The 24,060-nt window shown below is 40.9% G+C and overlaps 1 protein-coding gene across 3 annotated transcripts in view; it reads right to left on the bottom strand.

Annotated features, from left to right (window-relative positions):
- SLIT3 (slit guidance ligand 3) overlaps positions 1-24,060 on the bottom strand; it is a 475,720-nt gene that overhangs the window by 165,692 nt on the left and 285,968 nt on the right. For all 3 annotated transcript variants that reach the window (XM_038150223.1, XM_038150221.1, XM_038150222.1), the window contains 3 exons: positions 23,854-23,925; positions 19,410-19,573; positions 4,849-4,990 (listed from right to left, as the gene is read on the bottom strand). In XM_038150223.1, the coding sequence (XP_038006151.1) occupies positions 4,849-4,990; positions 19,410-19,573; positions 23,854-23,925 (378 nt within the window). The remainder of the gene's footprint in view (positions 1-4,848; positions 4,991-19,409; positions 19,574-23,853; positions 23,926-24,060) is intronic.

The raw sequence follows: 24,060 nt of genomic DNA, 5'->3' as shown, positions 1-24,060 counted from the left end.
AAAGGTGGAACAAGTAGAACATTACATTACAAAGCGATCATCTTGCAGAAAATTAGGTTTGTGTTCATTTTGCCAGAACCAGGAGAAAACCAACATTTCATTTTTCCTGTGCTCCAACTCTAGAAATTTTCCTAAGATAGAAATTCTGCACCAAAATCATGTACTACTCATACCTGCAAACACATCAGCCACCAATTCAGCTATCAAAAGTGAAAATGCTAAAGTAACCCACGAAGAACAAGTGACTAAAACTAACCTTAGGCCAAGCCTAGATGCTGGGGGAAGGGCTGCCATCCCTGTGTGCTCTGCTCAGCTGTCAGAGGAAGCTGTGGCTATTATCTCAGCAGATATGGGTGCCTAAAATGCACTTTTCCTTCAGCAAGGCAGCCTCTGTACTGTCTGGAGCAATTGCAGCAGCATTTGAACAAATGGTTTGTGATTGTTTCTGGTTCAGGTACATCCTACCCAGCTTTATCTTGGCTCATTCAATCCTATTTCTCTTAATCTCACCAGACACAAAGTATGGTACAGGTAAATGACAATGGTGAAGCAAACTTGATGCGAGCAGATCTCAGATCTGTTTTATATTTAAGGATATACTTTACATTCTGGAGTTTGATTTATAAGTCTGCAGATGATTGAGACTTGGCTTCTCAGAGTAATTAACACTGCCCAGCACAAAGTGTTCAAAGCACAGTGCCTGTTGACTTTTGCTGCAGCTGTGAGTCCTCAACACTTCTGAATGTCTCAGCTGAGTCAGCCAGAACCCAAGATTACATCACCAGTGACCACCCAAGGAAAGTTTGTGCAAGTCACTTGCCCAGAATCAATTATAAAACCACTGGCAAGAAGAGGCACAACCCAATTCTCTGAACAGCATTCATGAGATTATCTTCCCCACAGTTCCCATTTTACCATTTTCCTGTTTCTGCAACAAGTGAACAGACCCTATCTATATACACAGGCTCCCTCCCTACACATCCCTGATGAATCCCTAGACAACAAGAAATGGATCCAAGCTTTCAACAGCAGCATGAGACTGTGCTGTTGTTGAAGTGAATACCAGCACAAATACAAAAGCTTCAAATGATGACTGCAGCTACAAACATTAACTTTGGCATTTTCTATGGCATTTTCTAGCATTTTCCAATTTATTTCTTTTTACTTCAAAAAAACCAAACAACCAAATATTTAATTCAGTGGTCTCAAACCAAAAAGCTGAAGTTAGTGATTCCATCACAAGGAAACTCAAGTGTAACAGAAGTCTGAATCCCAGACCCCTGTAGTGCTCTCTAACTGGAACAGCAGCAGTGCAAACAGCAGCTCTCTGTGTAGTCTAATAGTTAATCTGTGCCTAGGTAGTCCCTAATGCACAGGGACAGACTCTCAAATTGTTGTTGGGTTTCCCAAGTACATGGTGAGGAGGCAGGAAGGCTCTCCAAGGTAAATGTCCTTTCTGAAGGAAAGAGACTCCTTGGCTCCACCTGTGTCCCTCTGTCCCAGCCCAGTCTCAGTGTCCCAGCCCTCCTGCCACACCCCACAGCCCACCCTACACAGCTGGTGTCCACTGTGGCACCAATCTCAGGCCTTATCACCAAATATTCCTCACTTTCTCAGACTCACTGAGCACTTTGCTCAGCCTGTCTCGATTTCCTTTGTTCCCAATTCTTCTGCCCATGTGTTTGGTTGTTTCCTCATTTGAGTTCGCCCTTTTTCCATCACTTTCTGTACTGGGCTCAGCTTGTTTACATTCTCTCAAGCCTCCCAACCACAATCCAGCCTTTAGCTTTAGAGCAAATAATTAATTCCTTCTTTTAAGCAATCTGAAGATCCTTCAGAGAAGCAGCACCCAGTGCCAGTGGTTGCTGCTCCAGCATCTGCCTCCAGGCACAAGCACCCTCTGGCAGCAGGAGTGGGGCTGTGCCCTGCCTTTGGGAGGCTGTGCCCTGCTTTCACCCAGAAAAGTCTTGCACCAACTGTTATCAATCACAAAGGCACAAGTGGTAGTCCCTGCACCACTGTTTTAAGGCGTACAACATTCTCAGACAAGACCTGCCCAAAATTCACATCCTAAAACATAGCCTCGCTTGCAGTGATAAATAAAAAATGAGTGCATCACTCTGAGGCAGACAAACAGCATGAAAACTTCCTTCTAAAGAAGGGGCAGAGGAAGAGTGTTGTGAGGTGGGAAAAGATCAAGAGGGGTTACTGCTACTGGGAGGCATCACACAAACGTGGCAGGCAGCTCGTGGAAGCAAACCATGTTAGAAACACTACAGCCAGGGCTGGCAGTGCCCTCACCCCCAGTGCCCATGTCTGCACGTGCAGGAAAGCTGTCCTTTGGCTGATTTGTGCCAGGGAATCACTAATGACTGAGACAGGATCGATGCAGCCCATGTCCTGACCCAAGACCCAAACCATGTGGTTATAGGTCTCTGCTATCGCCTGCCTTTGCTGGCTCTGTGGGCACTGGCTGCAAGGTTGTGAATAAGTCTGGCAGAAAAACAGATTATTTGGAGGCTTTGTCTCCTCTCTGTTGGTCATCCCCCCTTCCCTACACCTCTCCAGCATCGAGCCCATTCTGCACTCACACCATGTTCCCTGCTTACCTTGCATGCATTTTCTCTCACCATTTCTAAATAATTGCAACCTCTCCTTTTATTGTAGATGCTGACCCAATATAGGGAATGACTGTTTTGTTCATGTACCAGCAAACCACCACACCATATGCATGTCAGTATTTCTTTTCATTAAATGCCTCCAGGTGCTTAATGACTTTTGTTTTCACCCAAATAGTAATGAAAAAGTTTTCAGTGTTTATTCTCACGTGTTTCTCTATGACACAAACTGTTCATTTCTCCTCTGAAAAGCAAAACAGAACCACTTTGTAAGCAGAGATTCTTTTGTAACACTCAGCACACAGTCTGTATTCCTCAGCTTCAATTTCTTATAACTCATTTTTCCTCAGTCAATTTGGCTGCTGCTGTCAGCTCCCAACTGAACAAGAAGCTTTATAAAAAACCAAATTGCATTCTCTACATTCTTGCTACCTATTTTATGAAATTATGAAAAAGCAAGTCTGGGATACAGATTTCTAGCTTTCCTAAATTTCTTACTTAGTTGCAAACATTCTTGCAATGAAGTCCTTCACCTCGATGAGTAATAGAGTAACACAACAGATTTCTAAGTCATATGTGGAAGAGGGAAAATTAGCATCATATGATGCTTGTTTGATGTCCCACGACAAGTGAGTTTCCTGGTTAGTGATGGGTTTTTACCAACTAAAACAGTTTCAGGCAGCTTTGTCAGAGAAGGTTCTGCCTACCCATGTTAATGAAGAAAGGTATGAAGGCTGAATAAAAGATCTTTAATTAATATTGAAACAGAGTGAAATGTAGGTCACCTTTAATAACTGTTAGAGCAACAGCTGTGTGTTTCATTTTTGTAGAACAGTTTGTAAGTCAAGTGTTCTTACCAGACCAATTTGGCTTACAAGGAACTACTGAGTTAGGGGGAAATACAAGAACAAGTTGAATGCAATGTTCCTTGGGGTTCTTATGCCCCAAGGAGCATTAGAAGGACATGGATCTGCTGGAGCAAGTCCAGAGAGGGCACACAGACAAGGAGAGGGCTGGAGCCCCCCTGCGACTGAGAAAGGCTGGGAGAGCTGAGGGGAAGAGAAGGCTCTGGGAAAACCTTAAAGCCTTTTCCTAAAGGGAAAGTACCTAAAGGGGCTCCAGGAGAGCTGGAGAGGGACTTTGGCAAGGGGCTGGAGTGACAGGACAAGGGGGAATGGCTTAAAACTGCCAGAGGGCAGGGTTAGATGGGATGTTGGGAAGGGATTCTTTCCTGTGAGGGTGGTGAGGCACTGGCAGAGGTTGCCCAGAGAAATTGTGGCTGCCCCATCCCTGGAAGCGTCCAAGGCCAGGCTGGAGGGAATTTGGAGCAACTTGGGATAGTGGAAGATGTTCCTATCCATGGTAGATGGTCTTTTGGATTGCTTCCAACCCAGAACATTACACAGTCTTACAAATTTATGCTTTATCATGGTAAATTTTGCTGTGTACCAGTATTTCTACAGCAACAAGTGGATAAGTCCAGTGACCATGCAAATACTTGAATTTATACTGTGTAGACTGCAAAAGCTGGCTAGATGTCAGAAAACTCTGTATTACAAGAACCTAAATAGGAAAATAATTGATCTGCATTGCCTGTGGACTGACCACAAGTAAAATGGTTTAATGTAACAGTATTTCAGGACCACAGTAGTATGAAGTCATGGACACAGAAATAGATGGTTCCAATTCCTAAAGGTAGCAACGGCAAACAAGTCTATAAAACAAGCATCTGCTTCCACAACACAAGTCACAAAACTGTTAAAGAACCAGAAATAACAATGGGGAAGACAAGATACAGAAGGTAAAATCAGCAGAGACAATGTGCTCTGATGTTCTAATTCATTATAAATGCATCCTGCCAAGCTAAAAAGATGTCCCTCCATCTCATGGGGAAATCACTGACTAGAAATAAGAAAGAATTGTGTATTTTTATTTACTGATTACAGAACTGCAATTCTGGGTTTGTGAAATGTAAACACAATCTGAACTTAAGGCCCCAAGAACTTTATCTTCCTTTAAGGGAGGACAGTACCAAACTATCTCAATTTACATTTAAAAATTGTTTGAGCCTTTAGATCAAAAGAACAAATCAGAGAGGACAACTACAATATACCTAACAACTACTTAGAATAGCTTGTAAAAGATACACCTTTCTTCCACACAGGAGGCCGTGAAATGGAATATAAACGGAGAGACATGGAAAAGATTTGTGCATGAGACTGGCACTTACATTTCCCAAATGTCCTCGGGGAGGTTGGCTGGGATCTCTGTCAAGCCCCTTCCCCGGCAGTCCACGACGTTGTTGCTGCAGGTGCAGGCTGAGGGGCAGGTGATGGAACTGGCGCTGCACGACGGGGGCTCGGCCTGGGAGCCTGGGGCACAAGGAACACATCCCATGGTTTTAAAAATGGTTCTGAGACTTTAACAACAAAATGCATCAGGCTCTGAGTTTTGCAGATCCTCTTACTATACAAAGTAATAATTTATTTGAAAGTGAATATACTATTCTACAAATCAACTGCAGAGAAAACATGTAAGGTGCGTTCTTAGTCCTCCTCAGACTCTCCCCTCTATCAATCTCTTTCCCTCATGAACACTTCCTTGGTCACCTTCATGCTCACCCATATCAATTCATTCAAAGATTTTTAAATCAAGCTTTAGGATCAAGTAGTATTTCCAAAAGTTATCTTTGTCTAGAAGTTTCCATTACACAAACACTTCTTGAGTACTTTTACATATTGAGAGAAGACTCTCATCAGAGACAACTCACGGTTTTGAAATAAGGAAACCTGCTATGGCGTGAAGACTGGGAATATAAAGCCATTTTTTTTTAAGATTAGACAATGCAGTTAATGGAAACATAAAAAGGATTTAGAAAAACATGAGTTCAAACCTTCAAACCCTTGCTTAAGCTAGACACAAAGACACAATGCTACACACAGAGCAAAGGTGTAGCAAGAGGACATTGCTCTGTACAAATTCTAGTCAATTCATTAGATTCAGGCTTAATTAAGTGTCATTACATTTTTTGAAACTGTAGCAATTATGTCAATTTTACTCAAATGGTTATGATTCCTACATTTAAAGTTTTGATATATGCATACATTTAGCCATAGATAAAATGGGTTTGCTATGCTAATTGAGGTTATCAAGATGTAGCAGTTATTGGTTTATTTATAGTGAGTCATATTTCCAAAGTACATGGAACACAAGAAACCTCAAGTATCTTTATACTGAGATACAGATGGCTAAATGTGAAGGCTTGTGCTGGTAAGAAGTGACAAAAATCGTAAAAGATTGGCCTTTTGGGTAGAAAAATAAAAACATCATAGTTGTCAAAATACAAATACATACAAAAATGTGAAAATACTATTCACAAAGCTGTTCATTCTTGGGGTTTTTTGTCTTTGAAAAGACCCATGATGAATACTTTCAAGTATTCTAACTACAAGTGACAAAAAGTTAAAAAAAAACCAACTGCACCAGCTTGCAGTCCAATCTTCATTAGGACAATTAGAAATTTTATAAAAACACAACATTCCTATAAATTTCCTCTCTTGATTTATGCCTCCATCCCTGCTTGGTTTAGCTCTTAACTCTGCACAGCAGTGTCAGCTTGTATAGAAAGCTACAAGCTTTCCCTGCTTTCACAACCTTGTAAACAGCACAGAAAAGTCAACATCCCAAAGAGATTGCAGTGGCATCTCTAATTTTTCTCTCATTATTTTCAAAGGCAGACACAGTTTGAAAGGACATCAGCTGAAAACTTCTGCAGGTGACTTTACACATGCAGAGGGAGCCCTCCTGGAAAGCAAAACACAATTACTGTGGAATCATTCCTTCCATTGGAAAGGTGTTGAATTCTGATGGGAATTAATTTCAATTTGTCTGACTTTCCTTAAGTTCAAGCACGCTGTCATCCTCTTTAAATATTATTTTGTAACTAGGGATGACAGAACTGCCTTATATTAAAATATAATGTTGAGTTTCAGGATAAAATCTCCATTTCAATTGTGGGCAAAACATTGCCAAATTCAAATACTAGGTTTGAAATATTTTCATTGGTTGATCACCTGACTTTCTGTCAGGACACCAGAAGAAAACTCTGGGTTTCCTAGATGAACAAATTAACATTGATGTTAATCAGAGCTCTGAGTGGCTGCATTTTGACAGTCCAGACCTCAGAGCTCCAATCCAGGCATCCAGAAGTTAGATTTGAAGAGGTAGTGACCATGCAGAAATAAATGGATCTCACAGGAAATTTGTGCATGGGCAGGGGTCAAATACATTCTTTATGAGAGTGGGCAGCTGCTTCCACCATGAGATGATCCTAATGACCCTTTCTCTCTGCTAAAATACCCTCTCATTTATAGTCCACTCTCCAATCACCTTGACAGCTGCAGGTAAGGAGTTTTCCATCATGAGTTTTTCATCTCATGACAGGGACCATTTTAGTGTCCCCCTGGAGAATCATCTGGGCTAAAAAACTAATGTAGAAAGAATTCAATAATGTAATTAAAATCCAAATCCATATGCATATGGTCCAAAGAAACAAATTCATATTTATTAAGCAGCCTGAACTTTGATTTTTTTTTTCCAGTTTCAAAATCTTATTATTGGCTTAACACAGTCTATACATGTGACCATGCATTTAACACAGTAGTTAAGTGGTAGCTATTTGAACTAAAGAGGAAAAAACAATGTCACTAATTAAACATGTACATGTACAACAGCCAGGACAAGCAGCTCTCTTGGGTTTGTTTTCTGGCCATAGAAATGCAGGGCACACATACTACCACTGTCAGTTATTAGAATTCCTGCAAAATTAACAGAAATCTGCACAACAGCACTGCCAGCTTTGTCTTTCATGGAGTCTAAGGTTTCTGTAGGACTTTAATTGTGACTACTTCCAAAAGTAGTTTATTGCCTCAAAAGGCACACACCTCTCTGTTGTGTTTGTGTAAGAACAAGAGGTTTGTTCTTGGCCCTGATCACCAACATTTTACACTTTGCCTGCCTACCCTCTGGAAAAATGGCCAAAACAAAATGAAGGACGAGTGAGTGCAAACGAGCTGCTGCAAGCTTTTAGGGACAGGGAGAAATTATCAAATTCGGAAGAAACTTCAGAGCAATCCTTGTTCTCTGAGAGATAAAGAGTTGGCAACAAGGTCAAATCTTCCACACAACCGTTAACATCTCCAGGTCTGATGTGCTTTCTGCAGAGGCTTTGCAGCAGGGGAAAAATGCATTTTGTATGGTTATAACACCACAACTTATCACTGTGGGTTGGAGAAACAGTAGCACACCCTCTTTTCGTTAGGGCACAGCCTCACAAAAGCTGATGTAGGGCCAGGTGGAGCTCTAAGAGTCTGCTGCTGACACCTCTGCAGCTAAACCCACAGCAGCAGGGTCAGAGGAGCTCAGCCCAGCACCGCCCAGCTGGGGTGATGCAGCACTGCAGAGTGCTAGGAAAGGCAGGGCACGCAAGGGGGGCTTGGATAAAGCAGCCTGAAAAAGGAGAAAATATAGAAATAAGTCTTTGTGGAACAAAAAGCAGGTAGCAGCAGTAGAGTCAGAGAATCATTAAAGCTGGAAAAGACCTCCAAGAGCACTGAGTCCAGCCATCAACACAGCACTGCCAGGTCCACCTCCAAACCATGTCCCCAAGGCACAACAAGCACATTTCTATCTTCTTCATAAGCAAAAGTAGATCTAGACTGTAAGTTTATAAGCTTTTTAATGATAAAAAGACTTTGTGTATAAATTGCTGTTATCCTGAATAAATACTTTTATTTATGTTTTTGCTTTGCAAAGAACAAAATACTGTATTGCACATGCACACTCAACAGGCATCCAGCACATGGTCCATCAGCTCTCACGCAAAAAATCATCTGTTAAGGTGAATGTTTCTTGAATAACATTAGAAACAGAAATTTCAAATCTGATTTGGATTTAATGGCTTCACTTCAATGAGGATCCATTGTTTGCAGATCTATAGAATTAAATCACAAAAAAAAAAATCCAAGGGAGTTTAATCAGTTTGATGTTTGTATTGTTGTGGAGAACTGTTTAAAAAAAAGACTGGTCAAGAAAACAAGTCTAAGTAGGATATGGAATATAAAGTTATTAAAATTTGGCTATGACTTGCATAGGTTTGCAGAGTTATAAGCATGCAGATGATCAAGGGTCCTGATGCAACACAGCCTGTAAAGAAGGGTATCTGAAACCTAAAAATGAATTTTCCTTTTGCTGCCAATTCTTTTTCAAAAGAAAAGACACAGGAAAGGCAGAAATATTTCAAGATTTCTCTTTGTGTCCTTCACAAGCGTAGTAAACTCCTCACAGCATGGCTGCAGCAGAAGGAAATGGCCACTGACAAATCAGCTACATTTACATTATTCTCCTTCTCAAGTTGTTTTCACAATCTGTCATCTTGCCATTGCAAATTTTTTATAATACATGGTAGCTCTAGCTCTCCACCATGTTAATTATATTTTTCTCTGAGAAAAAAAAATCATCAACTCAATCATACATTTTGGTAAAAGAAAAGCACTAACAAAATGTGGAAGCCAGGGTAGGAGCATGATTAAGAAAAATTACTATGCTTTTTTTACCTGATGCAGTGGAATGACAGTGTCAATAACTATGGTAGTTAATATCTGGCACCTCCTCAATTTACAGCCTCAGACTTTGGGTTAGGGGAAAAGAGAAAAGAGAGGGGAGACTTAGGACCCAGAAGTTTACGGAGAACTCAAATGCTTTTTCCAAGTAAGTTCCTCATTGGCCTCTTTTAAAAGCAGCAAACAGAGTAATATTACAATTAGAATAGAATTGTTATGGTGTATAAATGAACAGTTTAAATGTCACAGGCATCTAAAATAAATTTTGCAATTACTAAATAAACGAAATAATCTCATTTGCACTGACACCCAATTACAGCACACTAAGCAGTGTGTTTTATTACCTCCTCACCTATCCAATCACCTCTGCAGCAGCTCCTTTCCACCAGTAAAATGTTAGTTATTTGTAAAACATGTCAATGGATTTTAAGATAAATCTGACAGGACTTCCTGGTTAAAAACCTGTGCTGACTTTACATCATTTGAAGTATATCAGACACAAAATTATTGATCAATAAACAAAACACTACAAGTATTGCAGATCCATGGATATAGCATGACCTTTTTGGGTTTAATTAAATAACCCATCGGAAGTTCTGATCATGCTGGGATATCTGAAATCAATTCCTACTGCATGAACTGTAGTTTGCACTAGATTGCCAGTGATATGAACTAATTTATTCCACAACACCTAAAGCAGATGTTGCTCCTGATTGATGTTTGCATCCCAGTTTAAAGGGACATTTGAGCTCAGAGTCCTGCAGAGAGAGATGGGCAAGGGAACCACAACTGACCATATGCAAAATTAACATTCCTTATTGAGGGCAAATAGCCCTCTAATGGACAGAATTTGTACGAATTTGTTTATGCTAAACAAATTTACAGCAAATGGTTTAAGCAAATATTTCCATCTATGGTTGTTCAACAGCTATTTGCTGAGCACAGCTTTAAGATTTATGATTAGTAACTTAAGCCCCTAAATGATGTTAATAGCATTGAGTTCATGGTATGCAAAAAGTTGCCAGTCATGAATGTTCATTATTTGATTCAAGTTCTCTGCTTTGCTGAACATTCCCAAAGAGTAAATTTATCTGTTAAAAATTCATGGCACATAAGCACAACAGTTCTGTATGGCAAAAGTCAACACTAATCAGTTTACAAATAAATGTCAAAGAATAAAACTGGAAATATCCACTACACTGAAAGGAAAGTCTGGCTTAATGAATGAAGCCCACTTTATTCTACAAAATCCTACTTAGTTTCACAAACTATCAGTAAAGTAACACCACTGAAAATCAGACCTTACTTCACACTGCCTTATCCTAAAAGCACTAATATTGCAATTATTTAATTAACAATAATAGTGCCACAATTATATGGAATAAGAAAAATCAACTAAGAAAAATGAAAAAAAGTAGAACAAAGAAGCAGCCTCAACCATAACAACTGAGGCTGAGCAGGTGAATTTTTTCTTCTGAAGGATTAATAAAACAGAACCTGTGAGACAACTGAAGTCTATAAAACTATGACAAAAGTGTTTTTCTCTCAGGGAAATTTACTCCACCTAAACCTTCCAAAGGAGGGGTAGAAAATATCTCTTATGCCCTGTGCCCACTCTGAGCCTTTTTTCCAAGGTGTTTCTCCAACCCTGTCAACACAGACATGTTCACCTTAAAGCAGGTAGAATTTACTTTCTAACTACTGCACCACAAGGAAGGATACTAGTGTGCATTTGGTTCTCTGGCTTTGGACACTGCCTGCTCTTCCAAAGACTCAAAAAATTCTAACAGAAGGTCTTAAAAGATGCAGTGCTCCTGCAGCTCAAATGGTGCCCATGCACAGTCACCTCATTAATGCCAACTCCACAATTTGTATCAGCACTCTTGAAGGTGCACATGAAGTGACATTTAAAAATAGGTCCAGAAATAATACAGTGAACTTATAAATATATTCAAGCATAAAAATGAAGGGGAACATAAAATATTTAAGTGAAAGGATGCCACCTGCACAAGGTTAAAAGATAGATAATGGTCATGATCAATTGTGAGCCAGTGAAGGGAGTTCAGTTCCAAACAGGTGATCCATCCTGGACTGCTCCACGATGAAGTTTGATGAAGTTATGGAAGGAACAGAAATAGTTTAAGACTACTCAGTCCTTGGGCTTTGATTTACTGTTGTTTGAAAAGGAGTTTTAAATACTACATGATTTTTCTTGCTTGCATGTTTGTCTTTGTTTCTGCCCCCCTGTCTGCATCCTGCTGCAGCAGCACAGGGCTGTCCCTGCCTTGGCACTGAAGCTGCTCTCCTTAGGAGAAGGAGGAGGAGGAGGAGGAGGAGGAGGAGGAGGAGGAGGAGGAGGAGGAGGAGGAGGAGGAGGAGGAGGAGGAGGAGGGTGGGATTCACTGCAGCCAGAGGCATTACAGATTGACACAGCCATTCAGAGACGGCAGACACAGTGAGACATGTCTCCTGATAATGACATCCAAGGGCTCCAGTCTGGTCATGAGCTTCCCCACGGACAGATCTGGAGGGAGGAAATGCTTTTTTCCAGGTCAGTGGGCAAGAACTGAAGAGTGAGTCACCATCCCCTTCCCTGGGCTGCCTTGGGATTCCACAGACCAGATTCTTTGGCATTTGGAACATGCTAAGGAAGGCAGGGAAAATAAAGACATTTCCTGGGACAGGCTGGGGTTGCTGCCTCTGGTCTTTTGCAAGAGGCCCCGGGTACATTCAATCTCTTTAGGGTGTCCGAAAATTACAGAATAAAATTCTTACAGATCTTCAGAGCTAAACATGTTAGCCTGCCATTCCAAGCGCTAAATTCAACAATCCAGGAGATCCCTTCAGTTTGGCTACGGGTGTTGGTGCCCAGCTCTGCCAGGGAAGCTGCTGTGGGAAGAGGCCAGGGCAGTTCTGGCTGCTTCCACGGGCTCCACAGCTGAGCCTGCCCTTGCAGCTCCTGGTGCCCCTGTCAGAGGGCACCTGAGAAAGGGCACAGAGGTGCCAGGCAGTAGGGGGTGAGGGAAAAGCTGTGAGAAACAGCCCTGGGAGCAGCCAAGCTGGAGAATGAGACAGGGAAGGAGGTGCTGGAGTAGATGCTGCTTTCACCTCAGTGCTGTGAGGAGGGGCAGTGTGAGCAGCCAACCCACCACAGGTGTAATGCCACTACATAACATCACTAATTTCACTGTCAATAAAGCAGAAATTCACACAAACCTGGTGGTGACTCTATGCAACTTTGCATGTGCCCACTATTAATTCCTAGAATTATTTTATAAGCAAGTAAGCTCTATGCTTATTTTCATTACTCTTATTAATTGTGAATTGAAAAATGAGTTGCCAATCACCTACATGAATTAAACAGAAGAAGTAACAGATTTCATGCACAGGCTCCTCCACATACTCAAAGCCAGCCCTGTTGCTCTGTATTTTCCACAACTGCTCTCTGTGAAACAGCTCCAAGCACAGCTGGGGTACTGCCATGAAGCATTTTTTTTCTGTACCAAAACACTACCAACATAACTACTCATAAAACAAACCACCAGCTTTGGACATTAACATAAAAGCTAATCATGTTATTATTTTTACAGCAACAGTTCAAAAGCTCAGTGGCTGAATAATTATATCCCAACCTGCCATCATTAAATAAGCATTAAAGGGCTATACATACTGCTCTGGGGAAAAGAGAGTTCCAGAAAAAAGGGCTAATTATACTGAAAGGTAAGTCATCATTTTCGGTAATAAAACTAAATTTACTGTAATTAAAAGCCAATTTTCAGCTTTGGTCTTTAAAGAAATATTAAGTGCTGTAATAAATACATATTTATCCTTCAGATTCACAAGATGGTCCCCCAAATGAAAAACACCATATGTGGCATCTCACATACTAAGCAAGTCAAGAAGTAAATTCCTGCAATATGAAACACCATCACTGCTAGTGCTAGAGTAAATTTAGATTTGTAATAAGAAACTTCACGGAAACTGAAAACAAACAAACTGATAAATAGTGATTAGTATCTCTCCAAACTTCCTCTACAATTTCATTTGAAGAGCAACTAACAAATGCACAGTACTGAAATGTTTCTTCAGATTAAATGTTAATGTAAGTTTGTGGTAGCAAATTTTAACAGGAGGTAAAAATTCCATCAGTGCTCTGCAAAAATTTCCCAAGATCAAATTTAAACAGCAATTTTTATCAAAAGGCTTTAAAAGTCTTTAAATCCTTCCTAGACTCCATTGCAAGAGCACTTACTGGGTCAGTGGATGGTCACAAAAAGCAAGAGCAGTGAGAAAAGAGTTGTCACCATCTAAGGTGACTCAAAGGTCACTCTTTTGGAAAGGGGTCACAGTTAGATGAAGTGGTTAAGGTCCCTTCTAAAAGCAATAAAACAGCTGTACAATGAGGGAGTCCCACGAGGCAGAGAGTGACCATTCAAACACACACACAAAGGTCTCCTCCTCCTCCTGGATTGCTTATCCAGCTCTTTAAAAACGAGGGCCATTGGCAGCTCATCTGCATGAACAGGGATGGACTGCATGGAGAGGAACCCTCCTGGTCCACGGCCCTGAACCAGCAAAACCTGCATCCCAGCACAACCTGCACCCCCAACACAACCTGCACCTCCACCAAAACCTGCACCCCCAACACAACCTGCACCCCCAACACAACCTGCAGCCCCAACACAACCTGCAGCCCCAACACAACCTGCAGCCCCAACACAACCTGCACCCCCACCAAAACCTGCATTCCCACCAAAACCTGCATCCCCACCAAAACCTGCATCCCCACCAAAACCTGCACCCCCAACACAACCTGCACCCCCAACACAACCTGCAGCCCTGCAAACAGTCCCTGCCCCTGTTTAGCTTCCAGGAGCACCCATCCCCTGTACTGGCAGTGCCTCCTGTGCCACTTCTGCCTGTGCACACACAGACTGCAGGGTGTTTTAATCAGGAGCAGATGGGGGGAGTTCCTGTCCCCACACACTTTTCCTTTGGCATCTCTGAATGCTCTCATTAAGATGCTAAGCCTGAGGAGTGCAATTTTATTTTATTAGCTACTCATTGCTGGTTGTCTCCTCAGCAACCTGCTATGAAGTTATCAGGAAATGGAACAAGACAATCTCCTGAGTTCCGTGGTCTGGCCAGAGTAACAGCTATGTTTGAAGACTGTTTGACCTCACCCAAACAAATAAATCTGGTTCCTTATTAGGGCTTCCAGTCTGCATAAAGCAGCAGGAAGCTAAATTATTTTCCTCTTTATTATACCTCAGCTGCAATCTCACCACACAAATCAGAAAATCTAGATCTTCAACCGAGATTTGGGTCAATCCAGTGTTTTCTCAAAATCAGTATCAGTTTACTTAGCCAGAAAACACTTGGCTATGGTAATAATTTCTCTCGAGTCAATTTCAGACTGAAATTTAAGTTATTTAGTCCAAATTATACATCTTGATTTTCTTTACATTCTTCAAGACCCTCAGAACAGGAACTAAGGATCAAGAATCAAAGAAAATGGTTTCTAAGAGATAACATTGTATGGATCCACCTCACCTTCCTTCCCCTACAGTGCATGTTTCATTATTACAGAAAACAATCTTAGAAAAGTACTAATAACCACATATTTTAGACTTACAAATTTAATCAGCTCTTAGAAGTATCAGTCTCTGGTCTAGCCTAAAAAATCTTACCCAGTCTTCATACTCCAGTGTAAACACTGTCCACCATCAAGCTACTGGCCAAAACGAGAACAAATCTGGCCAGCACCTGAAGTATGTGACAGATTAGAGTATGAGACACAATGCTCCAGTTCAGATGCACAGATATCCTCACATATATACTCAGGAAAACCAGAAATTCATCACTGCAAAAAAATTAAAAAAAAATTCAAAAAAATTTCAAAAAATTCCAGTGGCTTCTGCATAGAGAGGCCTGAAAAAACGAAGGTGCTGCTGATGGCATAACTTCATGAACCCACTTCTTTTGTTTGCAAAGCTTTACAGCTGTTGCAGGTGAGAAAACACATAATAACTTGACATAACTGATCAATACATAAGCTAATTTCAACTTCAATAAGTAAGGAGCAGGTAGAAGAAAAATCAAAGAGCCATAATAAAACTTACATGAGAGGAAAATGAAATAAAATTACTATCATGAGGAGGTCAGAAGAGGACAAGAGACAGACAAATAGGCAGAGAGAGAGAGAATGTGTTTGAGAGACACAGACAGAGAAGGAGAAGCCAGTCCAACAGTGAAACATCTGAGCATAGGAAGGAAGCTGGGTTTGATCCAGGCAAAGATGAGAAAGCTCTAAGAGGTACTGAGCCTAAGCCAGCACCCCCAGAGTCTTCTCTGCTACCTAAGGGAATACAAAAATAAACATCACTCAAAGACCAGAATACAGGTAGCATTTCAACTGACACTGTCTTTGCTTACTGCACTGATTTTTCATCACAGCAGCATGGCAGTGAATGGCAAAGCTGTGGTGGAGAGGAAAACTACGTCATCCTATCTATGTAAAATACACCCTGCCATCCACACGATTTGTGTTTCACATGGATCCCATGATGCATGTGAAATAAACCCCTTATCCATGTGAAATACAGCACCTATCCATATGAAACACACCCTGCTATCCATGTGAAATACAGCCCTTATCCAGGTGAAATACACCCTGCTATCCATGTGAAATACACCCTGCTATCCATGTGAAATACAGCCCATGATCCAGGTGAAATACAGCCCATGATCCACGTGAAATACAGTCCTTATCCAGGTAAAATACAGCCCTTATCCAGGTAAAATACACCCTGCTATCCATGTGAAATACAGCCCATGATCCAGGTGAAATACAGCCCATGATCCACGTGAAATACAGTCCTTATCCAGGTAAAATACAGCCCTTATCCAGGTAAAATACACCCTGCTATCCAGGTGAAATACAGCCCTTATGCAGGTGAAATACAGCCCGCTACCTTTGTGCAACACATCAACAAGGGGTTCGTCCTCTGGTGCCACAGAATTTCCCCTTCTACACATCCCACCTTTTAGGAGACTGTCACCAAAGGCATCCCAGAGCTCCAGAACCAACCATGCAGGAGAAGAGGCTGTTTGGTGATTTCCCCAGGAACAGATGGCCCTGAAGGCAAAGGCCCAGGAAGGCTGCTCTGGCCGAGGTGGCTCTGGAGGAGACATTCCCCTGCAGGGAGGGGACAGCTTGCTGAAGGAGCCAGCCTGGTGGGTGACAGGAGTGCCAGTAGCACTTGGCACTCTCCCCTGATAGTGAGGAGCCATCTAGTCCCAGCCTCACTGTGTCCCTGATCTTTCCCCTTCTCCTCAGTAACACAAACACAACCAGACACATTTCCAAGCCTATCTCCAGGCAACTGTGCACTGTTGAATCCTACATCTTCACCACCAGCTCTGAGCCAAATGCTCAAACAGGAGAAACCTGGAATAGCTTCTCCACTGCTCACAGGTGACCTACATGCCCCATTTCAATCAGCTTTTAAATTAATACAAATAATACTTTATATAGTTATAATATATATAATATATTTATATAATAATTTATAATTTTTTAATTTGTAAAACCCAAGCTGAACAACATTTTTGAAAGACTGACACCCAGGTTACACAGTTATGACTCATTTTACCTCAATATATCTGCACATAACTCTGATTTCAGCAACATTATCTGGAGAAATTTTGCTCCTCATGCAAACACCATGGTGCAGGACACGTCCACAGGGAATCCAGCCACTTGGGTTCTATTGATGGCACTTCTCTATCATTGTTTCAGTTCTTCTTTGCCCACCTGGCATGTAGCATTCAAAATCTATTTCCAAATAAACATTTCTCATAAAATTATATAACATCACTATTTTTGCATAGGGTTCAAAGAATAAAGAGGAGTCTGTTTTCCACTGTTGAGTTTCTTTTCCCGAAGTATGAATCTACTCTTTCTCCTCGGAAGCATCCAGAAGCACTAGTTTTGAGTTGGAATGCTCTGATGGAGCCCATTTCACAGTGAAGGAAAAGCTGAGGGTTTTTTTGGCTGCTGTGATATTCCCACTGCCTTAAAAACACAAGTGCTTGATGTCCTGAACCTGTACTTCAACAGAGCAGCTCACCACTTTGAATTTCAGCTCTTCCTAAGTGGGATGCCAAGGTGGCTCTCCCTGCCAGCTCGAGGCCGGTTACGGTAATTCACATAACTTTAACTTCTACAAAATTCCATTGCAGAGGGACAAGTTCAGTTCTCCCTTTACTGCCTGTCCTAGTTTGACTTCATATTCACACATTAACAAATTATGCTGTAAAATCAGGTATAAGAGCTGTAATGGGGAGCAGGGAAGATTTATATCCTCTTTAAACTAGCTGTCCGTGTAGGTTTTTATCAAACTAGCATGTACTAAGCTGAGTTCTCAGCTAAATCCACCACTAAAATGAGCTCTCCAAATGAATTTCTTTTTCAGTACATTTCATTTCATTTCCCAAATGAGAGTTACAGGGATACAGTTGATGGACTGTCTCACTGAAAATTTCTTTCCTCGAATTTTCCTGATTTTGTATTTTTTACAAAAGCAGGCAGATCATGAGAGAACGCCTATATCCTCTTAGTCCTACAGGGAACTGTTAAAAACCTTGTCACTTTTGGAAGTCTCAGTCTGCACAGACAGCCCCATTTAAATGAGTTCTGTTCACATTACATTTCTCATTCAGCAATTATTATCTCTTCTCCTGACTTAAACAACTCATTTTCCTCCACTTCACTGTATCATAAATCCAAATAGCTGAACTCATGCTCCATCTGAAACTTCATTTCTTGAGAGGAAAGAAAAAAAAAAGCTGTGGTTCCCTCTTTGGCAAAATTAGCTTCTGCTAATAGCTTCATTCATTTGTCCATTTGTTTCATCCTTCCTCTCCCAAGACTGCTACATTTCTAAACTTTTCTTTAGTTTAACTTTTGATATAACTCATCAGATATTCTGCCTATCATCTCCACTACAGTATAGAAGCTTCTCAGCACTCTGAAATATCTGAAATATCATGTCTCAATGGGCACTATGCACAACTTCATTTTCCATGTGCCCATAACACTTCAGCACACCTTTGGGCTGGGCATTAATTAACCATGCTTGAGTGGGGTCAAACCTTTCTTCTTTCTCTAAATGCAACTTTCTCTTAGTCACATGTAAATGGAATGGCAGAAAAAAGGCATTCCTAAAACATTTCTGGCCCAAGCAGTTCTACTGTAATTCCATCAGCCAATCCATGTATCTATAGGATAAAGCTTTAGGGCTCTCAGGCTGTGAGAGATAAAGAACAAAACAGCACAAGACTCACAGTCTATCAATGTTCAGACTCATATCATCTCCATAACAAGCCCTCTGTGTCACCACAGGGGCTGCAAAACCACCGCCAAACTTATGTCTGGTATCACTTTTTTTTCCACAGCATACATACTGCCGTGCTCCTCCAGCACATCCTTCCTTTCAACCCAACTCAGAGATTTCTTTTTCCACTTTTGGTCATTTTTTTTCTTTTGTTCTTTTAATTCTCCTTTCAGGAAAATGTATTTCAATCCTACAAGAACCAAGTGCAGTTCCAGAGATTTGATGAATAGGCTCAACATACAGACACATGATTTGTGAGTATCATCAGCCCCATCTATCAACGTGGAAACTTGTACAACAGCAAAGTGCATTGGCTCCCTAAGAATCCCTGTTTCAGTCCCTGGGATAAAATCTGCTCCTCACGTTCTAAAGTCCAATCATTTGTCAACAGACTCAGATTTGCATTTTCTATTTCCTTTTTTTTTTGTATTCCAGTCAGCTGTAGAGCTCTTCCCTTGAGAAATACCAAATTATCCACACATAATTGATTTCTTATGTTGATATCATTGGCAATGTTAAAGCAGAAGAAGTAATTTGAGAACCGAAATGTTAACTGGAATCCAATAATTCTCACAAAGCTGAAAAAACCAACAATTTGATCTCCTCCCATATAGTTTAGCGACGACAAAACCAAACAGGATTGCTGCTGTTTGCATTCAAACGCGACACAGCCATTTTCCACGCCGCTTTTTTTACAGGAACATAAAAACACAGATAGATAAATGAGATATGAGATAGATACGAGATAGATAAAGGAGGATTGGCAGCATTACCAGAGCAGACAAAATCCTTCTTCTGCACCTCTGCCACGAGGAAGCCGCGCAGGCCGACGGGCGCCAGGCAGAAGGTGAACTGGCCGATGGTGCGGCGCTGGCGCAGCCAGTCCGACAGCCAGGCCAGGTGGCAGTCACAGTGCAGGAAGTTGGAGTGCAGCCGCCTGCAAAACACACACAAACCCACAGTTACTGGGGTTTTCTAAACAAAGCCCACAGCAAAGCCACAGTTACTGGGGTTTTCTAAACAAAACCCACAAAGGGAGCCATCAAGTGCGAGCCTGCCCCGCTCTCTGCTGCCATTTCAGGGGATCACCCTTGGTTCTTGCTTACAGATGAGTCAGGGCTCGGCTGTCCTCAATATTATACAAAGGTCAGATATAAATTTGTGCTATTATTTGTAATGTTTTAAAAAAATTCAGTTCAACGGTGATCCACCTGCAGCTGGCCATTCTAGAGAAAAAAATACGCAGAATTTAAGATTGCTCCACATAATGGCTTTGTCTGTGATTTCACATCAGAAAGAACTGCTTCACTGTGATATCTCTGAGAGAATTCAAAGAATGGCTTGTCTGAACATGAGGACCAGGCTGAAGAACAGGATGATGAGTGATTCTTCCCTCTTCTCCATCCTTTGGGGAGAGGTGGAGAGAGAGAACCTCTCCACATTAGCTCCATGGTGCTAATAACACCAGGGTTGTGGGTCTGATCCCTTAATGGACCATTCACTGAAGACTTGGACTTGATGACTCTTATGGATCCCTTCCAACTCAGAATATTCTGGGAAAAGACAGCAAAGTAAAACTTCAGAGGCTATTGATACCTTTTCTGTTCCTGTGTTGCCTGTACAAGTTCATCAATGCTCTTTTTCCTGTAGTAATTTAACACAAGTATAAAGGATCTCGACAGGAATGAAAGACCCACCATCTCATGGGCAGTGCCCTGCCAGGACCTGCAGAACCATTATCACATCTGCAAAATGATGATGGGTTCAGGGAACAAATCTGGTCATTTAAATAGCCACCAAACTTTAGGTCAAAACAAAAGTCCAGGACATTAATTATTTCATTCCTGTAGTGACTCATGCATTTGGAGTGTTGCACCAAATGAAATCATGAACCAGATTAAAAATCCTGTCAGAAATAGTTAGATAAAGCATTATTCACTAATATTACAGGCACACAATTGGTGTGCACCAGATTTAGCCTTGTCCATGCTCCAAAAAAATGAACTGTCTGTCTGTGAGCTGTCCTTACAGCCAGCAGCAGCTCAGCCCAGCAGTGGCGCCCAGGCTGACAGTCCCCAGATTTGTATGTCTGGGGTGGACAACCACAATAAAGGAAAAGAAAAAAAACCCACAGATCTGGGACTGCGAGTTTATCGTGTAGAGATGGAAAGCACGAATCTCCTGGGAGTACTGTAAAATGTAATTGTTCTACAAGGATAGCTAGAAGACCTTGAGTTTAGAGGTTGTGAAGCTCTTTAATTGAAGTGCAGCAAGTTAGATTAATGGTTCATAACCATTAATCTGCCTTTTTGTTGAAGAACAAATAAATACATAAATATAATCTACCAGAAATCCTCCTAAGTAAGAATTTGTTGTAATCTAAGAGAGTCAGTGTTTCATTTAAGTCCTCAGAGTCTCATCCTTCCCACCACAGCAATCAACAATGATACTCAGGATCTCCTTCCTTCTGGAACTGAGCTCATCCCATGCCATTCCCTGAACCTCCTGCATGCAGGCATGAGTGAGAAAAGCACTATTTCACAGAAAGGGGCAGGACTAGGCAGTTCTCCAGTTCTGTGAGCTGGTCTTTCCCCCTCAATAAATTGATTTATCTGGGTTTTGGGGGTTCCTGTTTCTGTAGGGCAAACCACCAGCTCTCTGCCTCAGCAGAGCCCTCCTTGTCTTTTGGCACAGCTACTCTCCTTGGAGAGGAGATCATTTAGAGACCCTATCTTAACAAAGCAGCCTATCAGAATGTATGTTTGATAATTATACTAATAAATACAGCCTCAAGAAGACTTTTCACAGTACTTCAAAAACATTATAAACCAATTTCCTGGGAACACAAAACACTGAAGTGCTTTCACACATTTTCAGTTTACCCTTAAATAAAAAAAAATGAAAAGAAATAATGTAATTACTGTCTCAGCAGTAATTCACAGATGCAGAGACAACAGGACACTTACCATTAAGCAAATAGGTAGAGGAAACATGCTTTATCATAAATAAAGTTGTTTCAAGCAAAGGAAAGCAGATCAATAAAAGCTAATTCCTGTCACTTCCAATGAAGGCTAAAAATCGATGAAACTTAAGAACAGAAAAGACAGTTAACTAAAAAAACCTAGCATAGAAGAGCTGATTTTAGCAAAGAATTCTTCAAATGCTTCAAAACTTCCTGGCATTTTACCCTTTTTCTTCTTTCCCCTGAGTGCTTGTGTTGAAGGTTAACACATTTTCTTCTCCATTCTACAATAGGCAGATTGTTTTGAGAGCCATGAAGAAAATCTCTTTATTCACAGAACCATCAGAGCACACGAGCTGCAGCTGGAGCATCCTCAAATATCCAGCTAATGGATCTCACCAGAGTGCAAAAAGACACAAAGGAAAACACTGTCCACACTGCACTGGGCCCCAGCTGATTGGAAAAAGGGATGATCCCTACTTAAGGAATATTCAGAGCAGGGATTTCCTACAAAAAACTTCCCAAAAAAGCACATCCAAGTGTCAAGCTATTTGAGAAGGTGGACACACAGATAACCATTTTTGAAGGAAACAGTGAATTCACCAAACTGTGAGGAACATCATTCATTATATGCTCCGAGAAGAAACTTGAGAGAATATTAACATCTTCCTCCAAACAGTATCTTTGTACAAATTCCTACATTGCCCTGCTAGGGGTGCTATGGCAGTCTGGAGACTGAAACCTGTCATTTGATATTGATGAAAATGACTTTACAGAACATCAGGTGTATGAATACAAATGCAAGTTTGCTAAAGTTGCCCTTTTATCCATAGACCCAAAATTAAATTTCCAGCAAATCCTTTTAGAGTGGGGCAGCATTCATGTTCTATAAAACGTGTCTCAGAATTCAATAGGAAAGCTTCCCTTTATAAATCCTGTTTATGACTTCTTCCTTTTTTTTCTTCTTTTCTTTTTTCCCCTTAATTACAGCAGAGGGGGATTAGTCAGTGTAAGTCTCCAGGGAGCTATATACAAAGCCATGTCTGAAATTAAACTAAAGGGAAAATGGCAGAAGACACTGAAGGCACTGAGCTCTGCTAACAGACAAGATTGGCTAATCTGGAAAAGCCAGGCAAATTTTCTGAATAAGAAAAGGCAAAACTCCAGGAACTTTAACTCTATACCTTTATCTTCTTTAGCCATTCTCTTCTAAAAGACAAACATCTAATTTCCATTTAATTACTTACATTAAGATTTAATAATGCCATCATTTGATGAAGAATGCAAATTTAATTCAGAGGTTATCTTACAGAGATTGACATAAGTACGAGCCATTTTTCTTCAGTTCTGTTAATTTATTTAATATGATTTTACACATGCATGCATAGCATCCCTGAAGTATTGTATTTTTTCAGTGGCACAGAAAATTTTTAGGCTAGCTACTATTTCCCTTTCTTTGCCTTTAGAATTAAATACATCTTGGATGAGTTTGAGAATCTGAAGGAAAAACAGGGGTGCTTTGTTTAGACATGACTTTTCGTGAAGCTGTGTATTCCCTAAAGGAATTTAAAGAAATAATTTACTTAAGGAAATGGCTTTGGTAGGCTATGGCTAAATTATAAAAATGCTTAGTCCAATTTCACAGTCTTTGTATTTTGATCTGCTAAAGAACAGAGCTTTTCCAGTGCAATGGCATGCAGCTCAAAAACAAATGGATTTGATATAAGAGAAGCTTTTATAAAAAAATATCCATCAGAATAAGTGACATTTTGTTTCAGAAAGTATCTGGAAAGATGCTTTTTTCATCTTCTTTAAAAATGCCTTGTTTCAGAAATTAGCATTCTGAATTTGGAAAGAATAAATGGGATTTAAACACAGGATATGAACAAAATTCAATAATTTGATCCATCTGAGCAGTTTTTACAATCTCGTTGATGCTCCAGTTTAGAACACATTTCACATTATGGATTTTCCCATGGGGGAAAAAAAAAAGCCAGTTTATTTTCTGGGTAAAGTCAAAATCTTGATACTACTGACTGTTACTTAATGCTGGGCAGATCCAGAACAGTGGCTCTCAGGGCTCTGTGGGCACCAGCCCCCTTCACCTGAGCTCCCCAGGGGCTCCCCAGCCCTGCAGCCACGCAGCCCCTGAGGCAGCCTGAGGGACTGAAAAGAGATTATCACAGATGACAAATAGCCAAGAAGTTGGCTTACAGCACCAGGACTGCATTATAAAATGAGAAGATCCTACTCACAGAGTCCTGATCTTTGGCATGTGGTTGAAGCTGGTAACAGGAATGCGGGTGATGTTGTTGTTGTTGAGGGTGCTGTTAGGAGAGAAAAAAAAAGAATAGGTTGATCAATAATTTGCATCTCTTCACCAACACACCTTTTACAGAAACAACCTGTTAAAATTCTTGGCAAGCAGCAAGGCACACTCCCTGATAGCTGTGACAATTTGT

This window comes from Motacilla alba, chromosome 13 (assembly GCF_015832195.1).
Source record: "Motacilla alba alba isolate MOTALB_02 chromosome 13, Motacilla_alba_V1.0_pri, whole genome shotgun sequence".
Classification (NCBI taxonomy): domain Eukaryota; kingdom Metazoa; phylum Chordata; class Aves; order Passeriformes; family Motacillidae; genus Motacilla; species Motacilla alba.
Note: the sequence above shows the minus strand (reverse complement) of the source record. Positions and strands in the feature narration are given on the sequence as shown.